The following is a 24,086-nucleotide window of genomic DNA, read 5'->3' as shown; positions in this document are numbered from 1 at the left end:
AATTTACTCTGATGCTAATGTGGTGCCACCCTTATTTAATAAATTTCGATGGAAGCTTTTTGGCCAGAATCAAATGGGCCAACTTCATAGGTTTTGTATCAAGTGTCAAATTTGAAAACATAACCACAAATTAAGTGTTGTCTTATACAAGCACAAATTGAATACAATATAAATACTACGAAAACACTTCTTTGTAATTATACTTTAGATTTTCTTCATGGTCCCTTTTATATTCTTATTTTCTACATCCAATAACGTAAGAGAATATTGTTTTGATCAGCCCGGTTGTGATTTTATTCTAAAAACACAAATTTAAATATAAATAAATCAAACTCAATGCCTACATAACATCAATTCTGCATGTTTTGTTTAAAGTGCAATTTTGAAGCTTAAGAAGTCCAAACATTTATCTGGTGATTGAAAAACAAGCATAAGACGCAAATGTGTATGACGCACAAATTGAGCAATTGGAAATCAATAAATACTGTTGATCACGCTACATATGTCAAGCTTTAGTCGCCATTAATATAAATAAAATTTGATCTATTTTTGTAGATGCCTATATACCTATTTGTCACATATTCGATCTTGGGTAGGAGGAGAATGTGAAAGGTTAAAAATAATTATAAACAAAACTATAAAAATTAATATATTTGTCACAAAAATAACAGCAAGTTTCGACTTGGTTCACTGAATCAGCAATTTTCAAAAAATTTTCTAAAACAAACAATTCCAACATACTTTCTTTTGGATAGGCAAATATTGTATTAACATATTTACAGATCTAGACAACAAATGATAGAACAAACTTTTAAAATTGATTTCTAATAGATTGCCATTTTGAACTATATCAAATGTGTAAATGTGAATCATAAAAATATATAATAAATACATCTTTGTTCTTAATATGTACATAAGGGTGGGCTTAATTAATCTCCATATTTATCTCTTAAAAAACTACTGACTGACGTCATAATTTGATGTTTTATAGAGAAAATAATGTTGAACAATAAAGAATATATCAAAAACAACGCTGAACAATCCAAGGCCGAATTTAGTTGGGTCACCAAATATCGATACCCAATCATCTAAAAATAAAAATTTTCAAATGAAAATAACAATATTTCTATTTAAAATGTATTTAATGTTCACTGTAATTAATGACTTATAGATTCTTACAATGTAATTTTTATTAAAAGCGTTATTACACTTTTTTCTACTATTTCAGTAAATATCGACCACTACTTCTAATTTATTTATTTGTTATTATTTTTGTATATCAAGGACGCAAGTATTATTCTAACTAAATGGCGTACCTGTCAAAAATGTTGAGGGAAACGTACGCCATTTGCAGTTTGGATTAGGTTGTGTTTTTATGTGAGAAAGTTGACTGCGTAGTAAAGATGTAATAATGTGAAAACAAATGGAGAAACTAAAGTGAACAAGTGATTTAATAGTGTACTATTGTTTAAAACAATATATGAAGAAGTACCACTTCAATCTATCAAGTTAGTTTCATAAGAAAATTTCAGTTATCCCTGAAAAGATCCGAGGCTCTTATAGCTTTTGCAACTGCTAGACGTGATACTTGTATGCCATCAAAATTATTAATATTGTGTTGGAACCAAAATCTAACGTTAAAAATTATTAATTACTTTTTAAAAAGTATCTTACTTACTTGGAACAAGTTTCTTTTCATTTAATAGTAGATATTTGTAAAAGTAACTTGCAATTTCTTATTTAAGTTAAAATCAAATAGTTAAGAACCAAAAAATTGTATATTTTTTTGCAATGTCAAAATATTCTGAGTAAAATTAGCTATAAAAGTTAAAACAATAAAAAATCATTATTCTTGAATCCAACTCAAGTTGTTAAGTTTTTTCATATACAATCCAATTACACGTTTATTCTGAACTAACAAATATTTTTAATAGTGAATTTTTGAATACCCAGAACAAGATTCAATATTAGTTAATAAAGAAGTAAGTGAGTTTTAACAAAAACTGTTCAATTACTTACTAATTTACAAAAATCTCTTATTTATGTTATATATATATATATATATATATATATATATATATATATATATATATACATTTATTTGTTATAATTAATTTATTTGTTTTATTATTTATTTCCCCAACGTTTACCTTAATTCGACTGTTTTTTTAAACTGTTCAAATTCTTTATAAGCCATATAAGGGTTCGATGCAAAATGCAACGTTGTCACCGTGTATGATTCAATTTTAAAATACGCGTATAGCTATCCTTTTTCTAACAGCAGTTAATAAAAGAGATCAACAGTATCGGCGTAGAAAGCTACGTTCTCGGCATCATTGCAAGTGATTAGGTGATTTTGTTTTTGAATGTTTTCGCTAAAACAGTTTCATAAACGGGTTAATGGGGAGTTCATTTAGTATATTGACGAATATTTAGGATTCGTTTTTCGAAAAACACTAATTTTAAAATTTGACTGAATCAATGCTATTGCGAGTGTTCATTCCAAACTAAAAATGGGCATCACTTTACTCGTCATTAAAGCTTGGATAATACAGCCAAAATTAAAACTAAATGAAACTAAACTTTTTTGGTGTATGCATTAAATTAAGAATAATTATAAATTACTGGTAAACCAATCGAAATTCGCTGTATGGGTCCTTTCTGTCATGCAAATGTGGAAATCTGACACTGTCTTCTGTGCTCACAACCTCACAAAATTAAGGAATTAAACTAAAAAGTTAAAAGTTGGCGAACTTTTAGTTTAATTTTAAGTTAAATTTACTGTTAATTTTCTACATGGAATTCATTGTCTTTCACTAGTAATTTTATTTGTTAGTTTAATTTAAATTTTGCCTAAATAAATCAAGCTCTACAGATAGTAAGTCGGACGTCAAGTTAATAGCGTTACTTTTGCACGAAGTCTCATTTAATTTTACTCAAATCAGAAATGAGATATTCATCTACTCCGTTACTGATTCAACACAAACAAGTCCGTTTAGCTTATTTGACAGATGATGGAAAAATTTGAGGTTAGATTAACTTGTTCTTTGGTTGGTGCCTAGTGATTAGAATCGTGGTTGAGATATTTTTATGGTATTTTAGTATTCACAATTGAATTTCAAGTTAGAATAGATATTTGTCAGCTGAAGTTTTATGTCTATGAAAAACTAGATGCATTGGCAGTATTGCTAGACTTAGAATATAGTTCTGTTTTTTTAGTACTCTAGTTACCATCGACCTATACGATTTTTGATATTCAATTAAAATAACTTTTGTTTATTGATTATAAGCGGTGCACAGAATGAACGCGAACATGACGCTGGTTCGCTAGAAAACAACCTCAAAAGTCATTTATATAAAGAAATTTGAACAGTGATAAACGATTTTGAATTATTTATAATGTATCATATAATTATTTTACTATATGAAACGTGTAGAGAAATATATACAGAGCGACATTTGACACCGCGTTCTACTTCACTACTACATATTTTAAAATGAATGTAATAGGTAAAGACGAATTTTTCAAACATAGATGAATGAATCGGGGTTTATATGATCAACTTTTCAACTTATTGAGCAGAGAGTTAACAAAAGTTAATCACCAGTTCTTGTCATGGAATTTTCAATTGGGGAAATGATTCCCTATATTCTGCTAAATTTTTTGTTGTACCCAACCGACTGTTTGTTGTATAAGCACTCATGAGCACAAATTCTATCAGCTTTTCACTCAGAGAAGTCATTTTTCAGAGTATTTGCAACTATCAACTACATTAGAAAAGTGAGGTTATGTTTTTCACGTTCAGCCATGATCAACGCGTAAAAAGTAGAAAGTTGATTACCTTCGACGTACAAGCGCGATCATTTTGTGCGTTATCACAGTTTCTTAACATGTTGAACTAGAACGCATCATGCTCACGTTCATTTTATGTACCGCTTTAAACCAGATGAATTAACGGCGATGCTAAATTTCGAAATGAGCTCTGTTCTTTTAAGATACTCTAGTGACCATCGATCTATACGATTTTTGATATTCAATTGAATTTACGTTGTTACCAGACTTAGAAAATAGCTCCGTTCTTCTAGTAATCTAATAACCATCGACTTATAAGTTTATTAATATTTAATTGGTCATAAATCATACCATACTCACCATAATTATAAGCGTCTACTATCATCTGCAACATACTTAGCATACCTCCAGAAAAATCTAAGAAAATATTACCTATACTCCATCCTATTGTACTTTTCCTTTTGTAATTCATATAAGCCTGGAATATATACCGTACATTTGATTTAGTTGAAAAAAATTAAGGTAAGACTTCGGATTAGTACCAACTGATTTCTATGAAACTGTGTTGGGGGCACGTTCCGGGCCCGGCTCATAATTTGTTACTTGATTTTGTTGTTCCAGTCTTTCCACAGAAACCCCTTGGTCGTTTAGCTCACTCTTTTTCTACTGCACCTTTAAGCGTTATAAGGACTTTAATGATAAACAAAGGAACTCAAGAATTGATCGAGGAGCTAAACTTCAAACCTCCCTATTTCAGCTGAACAGTTTAACCTCCAGAGGTACAAAAATTGACGTCCCCATAGTTCATAGTAGCATTGTAGTCGACCAAGGGTCGTTAAGCTTTCGGATAGGCCCGTCGCGCCCAATTTGACCAAACGCCGATGTCTTTTCGGAAGCCGATCGGCACTTTGGCTTGAACCCTTTGATGTCATTAAGCTTGCCCAAGTGTTTAAATCATGCTCGTGCGTGAACATCCAAAAGAGAATTAGTTGTTGGTACTAATCCGACGATAAAGCCGAAATTAACTTACTTGTGGTACGTATTTTATCAGAGTAATAGTCAGTTTGACATACGAACAGTAATAGAGTAAATCCAACCAATGGATAACTTTGCAAACTGATAAAATGATACTGATGAATATGAACAATCCAAATATACCTAAAATGCTTCTAGCAGTTGTAGATACTCGTTGTTCTTCTCTTTCATAAACATAACATTGTATGATTGTTATGATTGTTGCTAGTGTTGCATGTACAGCAAAAAATATGTCATTTACTTTAACTGGGTTCATACCTCTAGGGTGTCTTGTGAAATATTCATCCTTCAATTCAACAAAAAATAAATATATAATTATCAATTTAGGCTTTTGTAGTTCGGTTATTTTGTCTATGGTCAACGTATTGAAATCGGTTTTGTTGATTAGTAGTCTTGATTTTGGGTCTGTTTTGATTAAAAAATCGTTTTTAAGGGAGATAAAAAATTTGATGTATCGACCTAATTTGATCTTTCTAAAAATATTATTTGAAATTACCAATTTGCATAATTATATTAATCATAACATCACCTAAAACATGAATATCAATCAATTGATTGTCATTCCTTCCTTATATAATAATTCTAGAACATTGTAGAACTTCCAAACAGTCAAACACACAATCTTGTATAGTTTCCATTACATTAAATCACGACCAGCTCCATTATATGGAGTGTAACCGTATAACTGCGAAACTAGTTTGCACTACAATTATGTTATGGTCGTCGCCGCTAGAAGGTGTGCGGTTGTCTACCCGTCACATTATTTTTTATACTTAGTTAAAAAATTGTTGAGCAAATAAAAATTTTCGGATTGTTGAAAATTTTATTGTCACGTCACATTTCTAAATTTTACGCGCTGGCGTACAGTACTTACCTGAATTTCCGGTATATAAAATAGTCCTAAATTGAACAGCGAGTACAAAGTAAATCCTACAACGTTTAAAGCTATAAAATCAAAATTCAAACCGACCACACTGGAAAGCAAAAATAAAATTTGATTATATTTAATAGATAGGATACGTCCCTGTATAGGAAAGTCTAGACACGAGCTCCAACATGTATGTGCAAGAGAAAGAAATCTGTGTCCTTTTTTATTCTCTCATGTCAAGAAGTAAATGGCGCCCGCGCTTGCGCGCGGCGTTGGTCTTCTATCAAGTGGTCTCGCGAATGTAAACAAAACAGCCAGACTTGCATTTGACTCGTGTCTTTTGTGACTTCATTATTGTATGTAAATGTTAATAAAAATTCTATAGTTTAAATATACAGGGTGTTTCTAAATTCATGACATAAAGATTGATTTCTCTTATAATAAAATTCCATCAGCCCACCCCTTTCTGAGATATCAGAAAGGTGGTTACTAAAACTCGATTTTAGTAACCACCTTTTAAGGGTGATATCTCGAAAAGGGGTTGGGTGAGACAATTTAGTTTGGATTAATTTCATACGAGCAATCATCTCCTGAATTTAGAAACACCCTGTATGTCCCAATAGTCAATAACATTGTTAGATCATTTGAAAAGATCACCGTTTCGCGCCTTTGTCTTATTGGAGCCGCCATTATCTTCTTAGCTTGAGACCAACCAATCGCGTGAACGACCGCTCGTGTCTAGATTTTTCTATATAGGGACTTTACAAGATATAGGCTACTAACGCCATCTATTGTGGCGAGTAATGAGGAAAGTTTCACCTTTTGTAGAGCACCTCAGAGTGGATATCATGAGGCTACTGAAAAGCGTCAACTCCTCTTCTTTATTAATTTACAGGGTGATTTAAAAAATTGGCAATATATATTAATTGAAATAATGATTAGAGAGCTTATTTCTTTTTTTTAAATTTTCTCATGATGCAGTACACTACTATCAAGCATTCGATTGGTATTAGATAAAATTTCCAGGACCGGCTTTAGAAAAATCAATTTATTGTTAAATGTATGTATAATATTTTTGTTAAATTGTGTGATTTAAGTGATTTTCAAACTACATAAATAACCAATGAAAACGACCTTTGCGACCAGGTTATCGCATTTTAATTAATTTTTTAATGAACGATCAAATCTTATCAAACATAGAACAACCATTTATAATTTCACAAATCACCCTGTGAATTATTAAAGAAGAGGAGTTGACAATATTTATTAGCCTCATTATATGCTCACTGAGGGGCTCTACATATTTTGAAAGTATGTAAAATTCCTCATAACTCCATAACATGTATACCTTAAATCAGAAATTCCCAAACTTTTTTTCCTCGGAAATCAAGTATTACTAGTTTTAGTTCATACATTTCTACTATATAACCAATTTGTCAAAAAATCAGATCTAATTATGGAAATTCAAGTACACGTACACTTCTGTTACAGAGTTACACAGTGGTGGACCTCTGGGGGTCCACCTGGATTACTTTGGGTATCACTGCAAAAGTTATATACTCAATCTTTTCTTATTTGAAGGACTACAAAAAGTATCAAAGAGTTTTAGAGAAACCATTCTCACGATAACAGTGTTCACTAGTTTACACTTCTTAAAAACACGTGAGGAAATAAAAGAACACGTGCTGCTGGAAACAATCAGATCAACAAATCCAGCTGATAATTTCTGAAAATCTCCTCCATTTCCAAATTAATTTTTGAAAAGCTTTAATAATTATAAAATTCCAATATAATAATCTTGTTACAAACATTTTTATCTCTTATAATTTATCTAACAATGTTGTTGAAGACGGCAGAATCCTTTACTTTTAACTTTTATAGTATTTTTTATTCCTTCAAGAAAGAATAGTCCTACAATACTAACCTTTTTCGTTTCCAATTGATATATATCTGAGGATAAAATGACACAGACCACGCTACGAAATATATCCATCCAATAACAGCAGAAAAAGTGTCTAAACCATTAATTTTATATACAGTTACTCGTACGAAAACGTCATCGAGAGTTTTGCTAAAAACTTTGTTTATATTAATATTACTTCGGGTTCAAATGATAATTTAACACGTTCACTGCCATGACTACAGTAAAGTGTGGTTTACTGAGGCTTTTAGGGTATAAAACACACCACACGCCAATCGGCGTGATCTGGCCAGGTGCAATTAACTCGTAACATTACTCAAAAGTCATTCAGCAATGTAATCTCCTTCAAGAGCAATACAGTAAGACACGCTTGTAGAAGGATTTATCGTTTGCTTCAAGTAGGCTTCAGTTTAAGCAATTGCTTCTTCATTTTTGCTGAATTTCTTACCGGCGAGTATTTTTTTGAGATCAGAGAATAGCCAGTAGTCACTGGGTGCCTGATCTGGACTATACGGTGGATGAGAAAGCAATTCGAAATGTAATTAGTTCAATTTGACCATCGTTGACATCGATTTGTGATTCGGTGCATTGTCTTGGTGAAACAGTAGTTTTTTTCTTCGACATATGAGGCCTTTTTTCCTTGATTTTTAGATTTAAAAAATGTAACAACTCCTTACTTTGGACATGGTTCACCGACTACAGTCCATTCAAATGATGATCGTTTTAATGATTGATCCATATTTCATCCATTGTCACATATCTGTGAGTAAACGCGGCATCCACTTTGAAAAAAGCTTTCTCTTGGTCAAATGTAAGCTATCTCACGCAATTTAAATTTACGATTAAATAACAAATTTGTGAACTTTTTTGATGTTTTCTGGAGTAACCGCCTCAATTGGACGACCAGAACGTTCACTATCATCGGGACCAAATCAAGGCTATATGGTGCGTGTTCAATTTCGTGTACGGAAGCCTTGGAAAGCGAAGCAGTGTTAATTGGAGAATTTTTAAGGTCGATTTATATATAACAGTGCCGTGTCCGGGTATTTTTGATGACATATTTATAAAATACCGAGTTGTGGTAGTGTCAGTGTCTCAAAGCGCGTGTGATCGGTGACTGGGACTGAGAATTTAGCTATGGCGGCTTGGATAGAAGATCTCGCCGTATTGGCGTTATTACTAGAAGAGGAAAAACGAAAGCAGAAAAGGCGGAAGCAAAGAAGATAGAGTGTTCGTCCTGTATGGAAAAAAGATTGAGCGAAAAAGAATTCAGAATATACAAAGAATTGGTGGACGATGAAATAAAATTCCACGAATATTTCAGAATGTCGCAGTATTTCTCGTCATACATAAGTTTAGTAAAGAATTTAACGGCAATTATAAGGAATATTATATTAAAAGCAGGATAAACAATAGGAAATGAGAAATAAACATGTGAATATATACTAAGAAAATAAGAATGATACTAACCTTGTATGTTAAGAATACCCAAAATCGAAAATTTTCTTATTGGTTTATATGCACGTATGACGTATGACGAAGAAAACCACAACTGACTATACTCAGATTCGCGTTTATACAAGTCCCTGCGGTTCGTGTTAAGCTCGTGCACCAGCAGTGCCCCCAGCGAAAATATCGGTTCGGATGGATTTCTGTCCGGGCACTGACGGGCTCCGTCCGGGAAACGCCACTGTATAAACAGTCTCATAATGAGGTACACTGTTTTTTTTTTCTGTCCGGAAACTTCATAAGTCGGAACCGACACGGCACTGATATATATAAGTCGACCTTTATGAAGCAAGCGTAATTAGAGGAAATCGCCGCTTTCACGGTTTCATTTGATCAAAAGGAGACTGCTCATTGCTTTTTTTGGCACGATACACTACAAGGAATCTCTTAGATGTCGGATCATAGTAAATATTAGTGAAAGAACATGATTACAAAATGAGATAAAATATGACGAGCTACGAAACTTTAGTTAGAAACTAAATGCGTGAATTACAATTATTAATAACAACAAACACTTTTAATAAATGAAAATATGACAAAAATTTACTTACTTATCAACAGTAGCGTACATTTCAGAATGTCCAGCACCTACGGCTTTTATTAAAACCGGAAAGGGATTCGGAGAGTCTTCTGTTATATTAAATTCTCTTATGACTTGTATAATATCATTATGCTGGTTTTCTATTATTACATTTTTGTTGTAATCTTCTTTGCTGTAAATATGAATAAAATTTATCGCACACGCCACCTTTTCATTAAGTTTTAATAACTATTAAGTTATTAAAACCCACGAAAAAAGTTTTGTGAATCATGGCTAAAACAGTGAAATTTAAGTTATATACAAATAATTTAAAGCTATACAGGGTTTCCCCCGACGAGTTAAAACTAGCTATATATGGCAAAATACTTGATCGACCGGTAGAACCGAAAGTCGACTGCAACTTTGTTATTTCAAATAGAAGACCCTGTCTGTATATTAATAAATTTTTGAAATCTACGTAAATTTTTAGTATACTTTTGTCTAAAAACTTTTTTCGAAAAATATATTTTAGAGTAATTAATTTTTTTGTAAAAAATTTGACAGTTGCAGACCCTTATAAATTATTTTTTTACGCGGATACCCTTAAAGATATGAAAATGGTTTCTGTTCGGTTGCTTTTAGTAAAGTCGGACGTATTTGAATCTATGTTGAAAAATTTTTCATTCTATACAGGGTGTGTATAAAAAGTGTTCAAAGCTTAACTTCATAAATATCAAATTTCTTCATTTTTTTTAAATAGAACCACCCGGCTTTTCCTATTTTAATGCATTCAGGGTTAAAAAATAAGGCACATGTATGTATACTTTTCTATACCTAAACCTTACCCAGACATTGAATGTTTTCTGTAAATTTTTAGAGATATCTGGATAACGGTAAGGTTTAGGTATAGAAAAGTATACATAAATTTGCCTTATTTTTTACCCCTAAATGCATTAAAATAGAAAGAACCAGGTAGTTCCATTTAAAAAAATGAAGAAATTTGATATTTATCAAGTTAAACTTTGAACACTTATTATACACACCCTGTATAGAATGAAAAATTTTTCAACATAGATTCAAATACGTCCGACTTTACTAAAAGCAACCGAACAGAAACCATTTTCATATCTTTAAGGGTATCCTGGTAAAAAAATAATTTATAAGGATCTGCAACGGTCAAATTTTTTACAAAAAAATAACAAAAAATATGCATTTTTCGAGAATAGTTTTTAGACAATAGTATAATAAAATTTAACTTAAATTTCAAAAATGTATCAATATACAGGGTGTTCTATTTAAAATAACAAAGTTACAGTCTACTTTCGGTCCTACCGGAAGTCGGTCGTCTTTTAAAATATTTTAGTTAAAAAAATCGTATCCTAAAACCCAAACGTAGAAATTTTGCCATATACAGATAGTTTTAACTCGTCGTGGGACACCCTGTATAACAATAATAACAAAAAAACTGTTAAAACACTGATTAGTGGAGAGTGCGGAAGATTGGAAGAGTTGATACGTTTTTCACTAAACCCAAAAATACTCGGAAACCCTGAAAGATACACGGGAGAAAATTGAGCATTGTAACATAGTCAGTACGATACGCAGTGGGTATCGTACTGGGCTCCAGTAAGCAAAATTTTGTAGCTTAATGTTGGCGATTACGTCTTTTTTATAATCTACTACCTCTTTACATTATGGAAGGCCAAGGTGCCATTAAGCACATATGCTCGTCGTACCTACTTCACGTTACCAAAGGCAGATGTCCTTTGAGAAGCCATTCAGGCGTTTCTGTTTAAACCCTTTGATGTCATTAGGCAAGCTGTGACGCTATCGACTGTCGACCAAATGAGTTGACGACTCCAGAAATGTTGAAAAAAAATCCACAAAGCGGTACTGGATGATCGTCGACTGAAAGTGCACGAGCTAGTAGACACAGTAGGCATTTAAAAATATGCTGAAACTGAAAATTTGAACATGAGAAAGCTGTGCCCAAGATGAGAGTCGCGTTTGTTCACAATGTATCAGAAACAGCGTCATGAAGGTGATTCCATCGGGTGTTTGGGAATGTTTTACAGAAATAAATTTTAGCACCGTTTCATAGTCATTGATGAAACGTGGATCCATCACTTCACACCCGAAACAAAAGAAGATTTAAAACAGTGGACTGAAAAGGATGAATCGGCTCCAAAGAAGGTAAAGACCGTTCCATCTATAGGCATGGAATACGCGTGTGATAATTTCATTTGATAAAGGAAAAACTATCAACGGCGTGTATTATGCGAACTTATTGCAACGTTTGAGCGAAGAAATCAAACAAAGCCGGTCGCATTTTGGTAAAAAGAAAGTGTCGTTTCATCAAGACAATGCACCAGCTCCCACATCCATTATTGCAATCGCCAAAATTGATGAATTAAAGTTTGAATTGCTACCTCATGCACCCAATTCGCCAGTTTTAGCCCCCTGGGATTATTTTCTGTTCCCAAACTTAAAAAAAGGCTCGGTGGTCAAAGATTTTCCGATAATTAAGATGTGATGTCGGCAGTTAATGTCTATTTCGATGAGCTGGACGATACTTATTATGAAAAGGATATCGAACTTATTGAACATCACTGAAAAAGTATATGGAACTAAAAAGTTATTAATAATAATAATAAATATATTTTTTCAAAAATTGTTGTGTTTTCTTTATTGGGCCAGTCACTTCTGAAACCATCCTCATATTTATCAATTCTTTACACATACCTTTTTAAATCACACACATTTTCTTTCGAAAACTGTTCACTATTTTTTATCAAAACCACTGTTGTTCCAGTGGAACAAAACAGATGCTACGTTACTACCCTACATTTACCACAACAAAATAAGGTGATAAAGTGTATCAACGCTCGTCAATCTCCCTATAGGCACAATAACAAATCTTTTAAAGATGATGATGATGATGATAATAAAAGTATTTGTACACACATTACTAAATAGTGTTTTTTATGCCGGAAGTTTATTAAACTGTTGGTTGGTTAAAATATAAACATCGTCAATTCAATTTACTCACTAATATAACACAAGTTCAAAATAATATTATAAGACGTCGTTATTACTGATAAAAATTCCTTTATTTATTTTTTGATTTTGTTCTTTTACAAATAGACCAACTTATTGAAAACTGAAAAAAACATACGAGGGTTGTTTGATAAGATTTCGATTTAACAAAGGAACATTATTTTTTCTAAAATCAATCTCATTTTTCAACATAGTCTACTTTTGAGTGTTCTACCTATTTAACGATGAATTCCTCTTCTGATGGAAATCTCTCTGCTGCAAGTGAAACTTCAAGGTTAAGGAACAAGAAGAAGTCGTTGGGGACCAGCTATGGTCAATACGGTGCGTGGTCAAAGATCACGAAATCTGGAAAGGTGCGTTGTCCAAATGGAAAAGCACTTCCTCTATCTTTAAATGGGTCGCTTTGTTAAAGTTTTTTTCTTTACCTTATCAAGCAATGATGCTGAATACTCTCCAATTATTGCTTTACTTTTTTTAAAAGGGTCGATGAACACAATCTCACGACTATTCCGAAAATTGGTCGCCGTTTCAGAATAGGTTCGGTCGTTTCTATCCACTGTCTTGACTGTTTTTCCGTTTCGGATAAGTAGTGGTGGATGTAGGTTTCATTTACAGAAATGAATCGACGCAAAAATCCGACTTATTCTGCTGTAAATGAACATTCGAATGCGCATTTGGTTTAAAGGTAGCAAACGCGACCCCCAACTCACGGATACCTCAAGCATTCATAATTCTTTAGTCAGTTGATGGCAAATGCTTTCTTTTGATATGCCGATAGCGTCACAAAACTTAATCCCAGGATCGTTCAGTACTAGTTGGTGATCTTCTTGATGATATCACTTGTCGCATTTTCTGACCGTCCTAAACGCTCGTCGTTTTTTTTTTCAAAAGTTTACGGTCTTAAATGATGTTGCAGTCTCCGTTCATTCCTCTTTCATTTGCTTAGTCGTATTGCCAGTAAAAACAAATATTTAATGACAGCTTGATACTTTATTTTTTTATTTTAAAAAGCATTCTCACAACGACTTACACTTATACGATTGTTTAAAAGAAATTAAGCGTCCAAAATGACAAAAATTTTATCTCTCTACCTATTGTTAAGATTAACATTTAGATTTAGGTCGGGAACTTTTCAGACAACCCTTATATATCTCAATAGAGTGAATATTATGTTGACGACATTCCATTTCAATGGAAATTATTGAATGTTTGCTTTACATTATAAGTTGATATTCAATTTGATGTTTTCAAAATAAAATAATTCACAGAGTAAACTAAAAAATTCGAATTTTATTTATATTCAGGAATTTTTTCAAATAGATTACATAGGTCGCACGGTTCCTAAGGCTGTTTGCTTATTCAAAAAATTCAAAAAATCAGTTTCCAGAGACAATGTCGGTTTTATATTTGAAAAGACGGTTTCCATAGACAAATCACGATTTGCTATTGACAAAGTCTGTTTCCAAAGTCAAATGACAGTTTACTATTGACAAAGACAAATGACAGTTTGATTTTAGAAAAGACAGTCTCCACAAACAAATGACAGTTGACTTATTTGAACAAGACAATTTCCAAAGAAAAATGACGATTCGATTTTGAAAAAAAGTTTCCAACGACAAATGCTTTTTCAAATAATCATTTTCCCGAGACAATGATTTTTTGATATTGAGTTTCCAGAGACAAAGGGCAGTTTACTATTTTCAAAGACAAATGACGTTTTGATTTTGAAAAAGCAGACTCCACAGACAAACGACAGTTGACTGATTTTAACAAGACAATTTCCAAAGAAAAATGACGATTCGATTTTGAAAAAAGTTTCCAACGACAAATGCTTTTTTAAATAATCATTTTCCCGAGACAAATGACGGTTTGATTTTGAAAAAAGCAGTATCCATAGACAAATAACAATTTGATATTTGAATAAGACAGTTGCCAAAGACAAATGATGATTTGATTTTGAATAAGACAGTCTCCCCAGACAAACGACAGTTAGCTTATTTGAACAAAACAATTTCCAAAGAAAAATGACGGTTTGATTTGGAAAAAAAGTTTCCGACGACAAGTGAATGTTGATGATGATGGTTTGCTTTTAGAAAAGACATTTTCCAAAGACAAATGACGGTTGACTTCAACAAAAAAAAAAGTTTCCCTAGTCAAATGACAGTTTGCTATTGACAAAGACAAATGACGGTTTGATTTTGAAAAAGGCAGTCTCCACAGACAAATCACGATTTGCTATTGAAAAAGATAAATGACGGTTTGTAGCAGAAAATATGAAAAGTCGATTCAACTTATAAAAATGTATCTGTTTTTATACAATGATAAACACTAATAATTTTGATATTTTAAACAATTATTTGGTATCTGGTAACCCTAATTCCAAAATTCTGGTTATGCTACTGATAGTAAACATCCTGTATCTTTCTAAAACATCCAAATTTTTTGATGTTAGACTCAAATTCTATTAATCTCAAACAATTTCATACTAAAGATTCTTTTAAAATCCTTTAGAAAAGTTAATACGCACGCCAAAGGTATAAAAAAAGTGTCATTCAACTCACAGTCATTTTATCTTACGTGATAGATACTGTCTGATTTCGTTTGTTTCTATGATTAAAAAAAGCGAATAATAGTTTGTTAGACGCGACATTACGTCCAAATACTTTCACGGTCGTTTCAATATCGTGTATAAACAAGAAAAGACTTACTCATAAGAGATGTTTACAACACAATTTTCATGTAACTTAAGTCGAACGTCGTGTACTGATATGTTTAAATCACACAGAATATAATGACATGCTAAAACAGAAATGAAAACAAAACATTTAAATCATTTACGTATATTTTTAAATAAGTGAAAAAAAACTTACAAAATAATACTGATAAGACGATTACTAGCACATTATTCGTTGTTACAATCTCCATGTTTCACCTGAAAATAAATACGTGCTTATTATTATAAAACATCAATTTTGAAATGATGATATCTTGCTTCAATAATCTGATTAATAGAAGAAATCATTCCAAATTTGAATTTTAATATTTTATCAGCAGTGACGATATCATTGTATAAAGTTAACAACATAAGAGGCGTAATACAGATAGTAGCATACGCAGATGATGGGACTATCATAGCAAATGGAGAGAGGGAATTAATAAAGGCGATCAACAAATTAGAAGAAGAAGAAACAAGCAATTACGGACTGGAAATAAATGCCAGTAATCACGTATGCGATGAGAACAACAGTAATCATCAAAAGGGAAGAAGAATAACTAAAGAGAGAAAAAGATAATGAAAACTATAACAGATCCAAACACAAGAGGGAGAAAGGAGAGCAAAGAAAACCGAAGAAATAGAGCTGGGGAAGGTAAATGTAGTCAGTTACATAAAAGCACAAAGACTCAACTAGGATGGGAATATAATGAGAAGAAAATCAATTGAAATGATCAAAAGAATAACGCATTGTGGCCAAGGAAAAGAGGCACGCCGAAAAAACTTGGAGAAACGAAATAAGAGCATTTAATATAGGAAATTGGAGATCAAAATACCGGAACTGAAAGGAATGGAAATTAATAAAAAGCAACCAAGACACACGATAAATTATAAAGAAAACAAAAATAGAAAACGAGGAGTAATTCACCTCAAAAAAGGATTTTAAACCGCTATAAGCCATAGCCATAATCCAAAGGATTGAAAGGTATATAGTTGGGCCAGCTGTATCGATCACAGCGCTCGATGTGGTCAAATTATCGTTAAATCATGCACTAACTATAAATAAATTATAAATGGAAAATGGCTTATAATAATAGGCTTGTTTCCAGAACCGGACTTAGAGTCATCGTGGCCCCCGGGCCAAAATACTTAATGGGCCTATGTAAGGCAGGCGTTTTACGTGAATTCTTACATCAAGATGATTTTTCGGAACTTTTAAAATGATTGCGCATAAAAAAATTTATGTTGATTCTGAACATTGGCTATGGATGTATTTTTTCGCTTGCATTTATATGTTTAAAAATCAATCATATGGCTCGTCGCGAGGCCCCCCGCAGCGGGGGCCCCCGGCGCACGCCCGGGTTGGCCCATGCCTAAGTCCGGTTCTGCTTGTTTCCACCAAGAATAAATCGGACGGCTTTGAGTTTCTAATGATTAACCATGATAATTAGTAAATAAAAAAACAACTTTTCTACAAAAATACTAAAAGATTAATAATGAGGCGTTTAATCACGTAACATCAAACACCAATCGTGATGTCACACCTTCGCGAAACACTATATTGTAGCTGCCATTTTCGTATAAAGTGACCAAGCTATTTCGAGTTCTCAGCAATTATTGTTAAATTAATAAAGTTCATTTTTAGTTTAATCTTGAAAGACAGGTATAATTTGCCATGGAATCAAGATTCAACAAAGCAAACTGCAGTAATTTGCCCAAAATTAACGCCGTTATGCTTGACAAATTTTTTGCAATTAACACCTACTTTTGTTCATCGGAAGTTCGCAGTGTTATAACTTAAGGTACGTCCGCATGTGGCAACTTGTAGCAATTTTATGTTGCAATAAGTTGGTAAATGTTTAAATTCATCAAACATTGACATAAAACAAACTGTCCTTACTAGTGCAATAATGTTAATGAATGTTTGCACTTGTCGAATCTCAAATTCAATTGAGTACAACATTCTGTCCACACTGCTGTAGTTTTGTGACATGATGGAGGAAGACTTATTTACTGCTACCGCGTGCTTTTTAATTTTGTGTGGTGATTCACGAAAACGGAAGCGTAAATGTTCGGTCCGTCCAAGTTTGGAGAAAAGGGAATAATACGGTGGACAGGAATTATTATCGGATTTAAAGAAAGATGACGTTTTATTGGAACTTCGAACCGATGGATGCTTCAAAAATTTTTTACGCATGAGTAGTTCAGATATGGAATTTGCACCAGTGATTAGAAAAGCAGATACAAACTGTAGAAAAGCTGCGATATGTTTTTCGCTCTCTATAAAACTGCACCACCAGTTACGGATTTTTCTTTTTGCCTCTTCCTGAGATAAGCATCCTACAGCTGAACAAACTGCATTCCATGCATCATTTTTGGATTCTCTGCATTTATATTTAACATTTTTAGGATTCCAAATACATGGATGTTGTCTATAATTGTCAATTAAATTTAAACAATTATCCAAAGTCCACTCAAACGCCATCACGCGGCAGTCTGTCTACAGTCTAGTCACTCAATTTGCAACAGGTCTCAACTCGCAACAATCGGTCCACATCGAAGCAATGTTGACACATGTTTCACTTTGTTTCATATTATCCTTTGATCTTTACCTCTAAAAACGGATTTATGCAACATACTACAACTTATGTTGAATCGCAACATCAACTTTAGTCAACTAGCCTATTATTGTGTTGTTGAGTGCAAAAATACACGCAGAAACATGAATTTGACGTGATGTTTCTTGTAGCAAAGTGGAAAATTGCTCAAAGAAATAAATGGATATGTACAGGAGAAAAATATTATTAGTGTATAAGCATATTCTATAGCCAGTAGTTTGTGTTTTAATTTATAATTAATATTTATTTTATGAATATAAAAAATATATACATTTAAATAAATTTAATAAATATAATTAAATGAGAAAATTTGCGATTTGTCATCGCTTCATTGAAATCTACTATATACTTTGGACTTTTCAACCGCAAAATTGTTTTAGTTTTAATGGTTTAAAAGCGCACTAAAATTAAAAAATTACAGGCGGACGCGGTTGGTAATAATAGATGTGGGTGTATGAGAGAATACAACACAACATACGCTATTCTTGAACGAGCTAAAATTTTTATAAAATTAGCAGCTCGGGTTGAAATACATCGCATGTTTAATGGTATAGAAAATACATTTTTTAACATAGATACCGTAAATTTCTATTTCCTATATTGTATATAGAGTATATCTAATAGTGTGAACTTATTAACTTTCCAGACCAATCCGAATATATCTAGAACTTTCTAGAATGTTTTAAATCGTCAAATCATAATAAATTGCACTCATTTTGGAAATTTCCAGTTCTTTCTAGTAATTTCTAGAACGTTCTCGAATATTCTAAATCTATCATAATAAACTTCACTCATTTTGGAACTTTCTAGAACTTCCTATATCAGTATAGATATTTCCAGAACTCTGTAGATCATTCTAGAACTTTCTCGAACATTCTTAATCGACCATCACTTTTTTGGTGCTTTTAATGACCTTTTCATAGTCCGAGTTCTTCTTTCTGATGTCACTCGGTAATTTTATTCGTATGCTAAGAACTATTTGTTAGTCTTATTTAATAGTTTTTATAGATATATAGATCGTGATTGTTTTACAGAGACTATTTTTGAGGTTTATTCATATGCTAGATCAGAATTATCGAGAAATTCGCTGTATATAAATAGGCGCAGCTATAATCAGTAAATAATCTGATGTAGTGAACATATCGGAATAATAAAAAGTAAGCGGGTGTCTTTAAATAAAGAAAATTAGTATGTTGGAATTAGATAAGTGTTTAGTAATAAGTCTCAGTGCATATTTTAGTGTTTGAATAAATAAGTAAAAAGTCTAAATACATAGGAACATATAAGAACATTTTAAAAGATTCCTGTACACTGTAACACAGCTAAGTTATTTGTTATTATACAAATGAAACCTTTTAGATTAAAAATATTATTCAAACCTTTATTAACATAATTATCTACAACAAATAATTTATTCGATAATCAGGAGTCTATGTAAACGGCAACCTTGACATTTTTTTTATATTTTATAGAATTTATACACTGATAAGTCTGAAATGCAAGTTGTTACACAATAGCAAATAAAACGGTGAACTTGATATTCTATGTTAGTTGAAAACTGTTTCTTGATAAATCAGTTTTATCTGAAGTGAGTTTTAATTCTCATGGATTCAATTTATTGTTAATTTATGATTATCATCGTATGACAACATTGGTTCTATAAACCATCTTTACAACGTAACTACAGCCATTTGGAGATCTAAAAATATATACTTGTGAATATTTTGTATTCCTTAACAAATATGACAACGCCTATAAAAATGTTTTTGTAAATAACAGTATCTAACCACAAATGACAGTTTATTTTTGTGAAAAATAGTTCCTAACCACACAGTTGACATTTCTTTTTGTAAATAAGGGTCTTTAAAAACAAATGACAGTTTATTTTAAGTATAGGTTCTCTCAGAAGAAAAATGACAGTTTGTCTTTGTGAATAACAGTCTCAAACGATAAGTGATTGTTTATTTTCGTAAATAAGAGTGCCTAACTAAAGTGAACAGATCATTCAGAACAATCTGTAATGACAAATGACAGTTTATTTCTGTAAATAAGAGTCTTTTAAGTCAAAAGACAGTTTATTTTTATAAAAAGATATTTTCTAAAGAAATAAAATAGTTTGTCCTCGCCCCTTTCACCCATAATAATAAACTTATATACATATACATATTTTACACTCGAGCATGAATGCGAAAAGGCGTAGCTCTAGCAACATCTATCGGAATTTTTTTGAATATTCGTAAAAGTAGGAAAATTATCACCTTTTTGTAAGAGATCTCTCAAGACATATAATAATTTGTTGTTTTGTTTAATTACTTAAAAGAGGACAGAAAAGTTCATACACGCCGAAGCAAAATAACAATATTTATATTTAAACAAGTTTTTCTATTAGTTAAATTTGAACTTTCACATACGTGATTGCGTCTATTAATAGACACGTTCGTAAAAGTGGTTATAATAGGTGTCATTTATCAATTTGTAAGAGGTTAAAATTCTCTGCAAGGTCAAGTGTGAAGTACATTCATACCGAAATAGTAATAGTTAACACTAATTCAAAATTATCTACTTATATATAGTTTTTAAATTACAAATAAACTTCGGCATCTTTGATAATTTCACGACAGTCAAAGGTATCATTAAAGGTCGATTCATAAACTTGACTTTCCGTTTGTCGTTGAAGTCCGTAGCAAATTCTACACCCTATTCATAAACTTAACGCTGCTGCCGTTAACCTAAATATTTTGTTATTCTTTTTCATATGCATACTTTTTGTTTTCGTGATATTTTCGTTTGTAATCCGGTATTTATGGAGTATATTATGAAAAATAACGAAGAGAAAACAAGCAAAATCAAAGACCTCCATAAAAAAATCAGAGAGAGAAGAAACCCCAACATCACGCTCTAAAGTCAGACGTCAAAATCACGTGACAAAAGCAATCGGATGTTATTGGCTCTTTTCTGTTGCTACGAACGGCCGACGGGAACAGATAAAATTCGTTTATGGCGAATGTCACAACGGCAGACTGATCGGCAAACGGCAACTATGAATGCATTTCATGTTTTTAATTTTGTAACAGCAAACAGCAATGGCAAACAGAAAGTCCTCGAGATGCGCACGTACTGGATGTAATGTTTTCTATTCGAGACCCAAACAAAAATATATTAGCACGAGGCTGTATTTAAATATGTAATTTTCCCTTTGCTACGTCTATGTAAGTTGTCGAAGTCAAAATGTTATTTAAGCAAAATCGGCATTAGACTCTGGTTTTAATCCATATTTTGTGAATTAATATAAATATGAGACAACAACTCAGTAGTAGTTCTTTTTACATTATTATAATTACAAAAGGTAAAGTTTAGTACGATAAAAACCTATAAAATATATATAATAAACTAATCTACTAATTTTTTTTGTCCACACGCAGTAAATTATTCGCTACTGTACTAAATTCCTAGCCAAGTCTGAACTAGACTTAGTTTTGTAATTTGTAGTCGACCTCGAATTCATGCAGTAGGTACAAACTCATGTTTACCTTGATTATTAGTAACATATAAGTTCACAATAATTGTATATTGTATCGATAGATATGACTGTTATTTGTTTCTAAATATAGCCGTGAAATTTTTAAAACAAATCAGTAATTTCTTGAAGTACTTATGACATACAATAGAAAATAAAAACTGGCTAAGACAATATTTAGCAACGATGAAAAATAGCTATCGCTTGTTATTTTGATATTCATGGTTCATAGTAGGACGAACGACCGTTTAGTACATCCTGTCCCACTTAAAATTACCAAAATCCGATGTAATTTGTAGAGCCGATCCGGTACTTGGGCTTACTAAATATCTCGATCCTTCTGGGCATTTAGAGTTGACCTTGTTTGCAGTTTCATCATCCTAAATACTCCAGAAGCACTCCGGGTCTTCCGCGATGTCCATAGTGTGCGTGTCTTATATTACCGTGTCCAGTCATCAGTCGAATTTTGTGCATGTTTACGCGGATCCCAATCTGGCGAGCGAGTCCTCTTCGTCATTGCCCTTGTTACCAAAGTGATCGAGCATCCAAACGAGCAGGATCTTGCTGCTATCACTCACTAGTTCTTGTAGGACTTTCAGCACAAGCCTCGAGCACACCGTTATGACTTGTATGGGAGCTTTACTGTCTGATGAGATTGAGATTAGTATGTTTCTATGGTTGGAAACATGTTCTTCTAGCGAGAAAAATTCGCTTATTTTTGGGACGTTCTCCGCAGAAGCTTGCTTCGGCTGAGTCATTCATCCTAGAGTTTTCTGTGTATTTTCATATTAATTTCTATTTTTTCAGTGAACCCGTACAAGATTCATATAAATATTAAAGAAATAACGGCAAATTATATTCTCTTCTAGTGACCAAACTGTGGCATTGTTCATAATTTTCTTCTTTCTTACTTCAAATGGAACATCTCGTATCTAGTTACTTTTAAACAACTGAACAAATGAAGTCATATAAGCCGATTTACTGGAACACTTATAGGACTTTTTAGAAACTATGAGCAAAAACTATTCCGGATCACGTTCACTTTTAAACCTGAAACACATTGAGTACACATATCATGCAAGTTTCCGGCTCATGTACGATTTTCGGTAAAACTCGCCGCAACTATCCCCAGTCTTAATTCAAACAATATCGCGATGGTCTTCCGCGAAAATGTTGTAATTGCGATATAACAATTATTGCACTAGAAGCAGATGCAGAAAATCGCAGAACTTTGTTGAGGATACTAGAAAATGCAGATTTTGAGTATATTCTGCTTGGAAAACAAGATCTACAAAAAGTATTCCACATTTTTATTTCATCTGCTAAATGACAAAATTTTTTAAGTAATATTAGAATGCTGCAATGACAAGAAATTATTAAGAATTATTCCTAATGTTAAAAAGTTGTAAGCTGGTTGACGTGTAATCAACTGCTGTCGAACATGACGCAGATGACAGTTCAGTTACTTCAGTGCCTAGTCACTAAAAAGCGATTTCACTGTCGGTTTCTATCGACCAATCGGTATTAATGTTTCACTTTACTACCGATTTCGAAAAAAAAAAAAGATATTTACACTAACGCTAATGTGGTATTTAACGCATTTCGACGGACATTTTTCATATACCTACACAGATTGTCCTCATTTTATCTTCTCCCCATAAAGCAAGTTTTCTGAGGTGTCCTTGCAACCTGGTAAACCAGGTCTTCAACTAAATGGCCGACGATAGGGAATAACGCAGCCGTAGTAGCTGTACCCGCACACCCCCTTTTAAATGCAAAATGAACAAAAAAAATTTATTCAAAATATCAAAAAAATTGAAAAAAATGAATAAAAGTTTTCAAAACAAAGAAAAAACACAAAACGAGAAGTATCTTTTTTACTTCCAAGCTCTCTTTTCGAATTCTTTTGGCTGAAGTTTATTATTATATTATATAATTCAAAGAAGTTTCAAAAAACAAGTAAAAATTGACGATTCGAACTATTCCGGTCTCTATCAAAACTATTAAATATTGATGAAATCTTGGTCACCCAATATAAGTACCAATTTTAATCAACGGAAACGAAGATTGATTAAAAATATAAGGTTCATTAAAGAAACAATGCATTAAAATAGAGAAAAAAACGACATATTCTCTCATTTTTTAAAACAACTGTTTATTTAATTAATAATAAGATAAATTTGGTAAAAATTTGTAATTTTATATACTTACCAAACTAATCAACAATCAATTCGCGAAATAAAATATTATTTAACCTAAAAACAAACAGACGATGAAAGTTTTACTCTGTATACAAAACATTGAGATCACGCGTTCATTTAGTTCCGCATTTCAAACACTACTAAACTGACAACTGACTCTAATACTCCTCGTTACACCTAACCCCTCTTTTATAACGATTACACTGATACTCTGATACTAACAAAAAATAAATCAACGTTCGTCCATTATGATATATGGTGGATAAGTGCAGAGAAGATTTTGTTTTTTACTTTTACCTTGGGTGCATCCAAAACAACCTCAACGGTTTTCCCT

The 24,086-nt window shown here is 32.3% G+C and overlaps 1 protein-coding gene across 2 annotated transcripts; it reads right to left on the bottom strand.

Annotated features, from left to right (window-relative positions):
• Positions 1-635: 635 nt before the first annotated feature.
• LOC130452763 (cystinosin homolog) lies at positions 636-24,086 on the bottom strand. 2 transcript variants are annotated; one of them, XM_056792188.1, is made up of 9 exons: positions 23,763-24,086; positions 15,574-15,635; positions 15,412-15,502; positions 9,678-9,839; positions 7,621-7,767; positions 5,703-5,802; positions 4,824-5,114; positions 4,154-4,271; positions 636-1,088 (listed from the first exon to the last, which is right to left on the bottom strand). In XM_056792188.1, exons 2-9 carry the CDS (start codon positions 15,626-15,628, stop codon positions 958-960), a joined length of 1,095 nt encoding a protein of 364 aa, XP_056648166.1. In that variant the 5' UTR covers positions 15,629-15,635; positions 23,763-24,086; the 3' UTR covers positions 636-957. The 2 variants fall into 2 exon arrangements, with proteins under 2 accessions (XP_056648166.1, XP_056648174.1); XM_056792196.1 differs by lacking the exon at positions 4,824-5,114 and having other exon boundaries at positions 23,763-24,019.

The sequence above is a fragment of the Diorhabda sublineata genome, chromosome 1 (genome assembly GCF_026230105.1).
Source record: "Diorhabda sublineata isolate icDioSubl1.1 chromosome 1, icDioSubl1.1, whole genome shotgun sequence".
NCBI lineage: Eukaryota > Metazoa > Arthropoda > Insecta > Coleoptera > Chrysomelidae > Diorhabda > Diorhabda sublineata.
The sequence above is the reverse complement of the archived record's forward strand: the minus strand, read 5'-3'. Positions and strand labels throughout refer to the sequence as shown.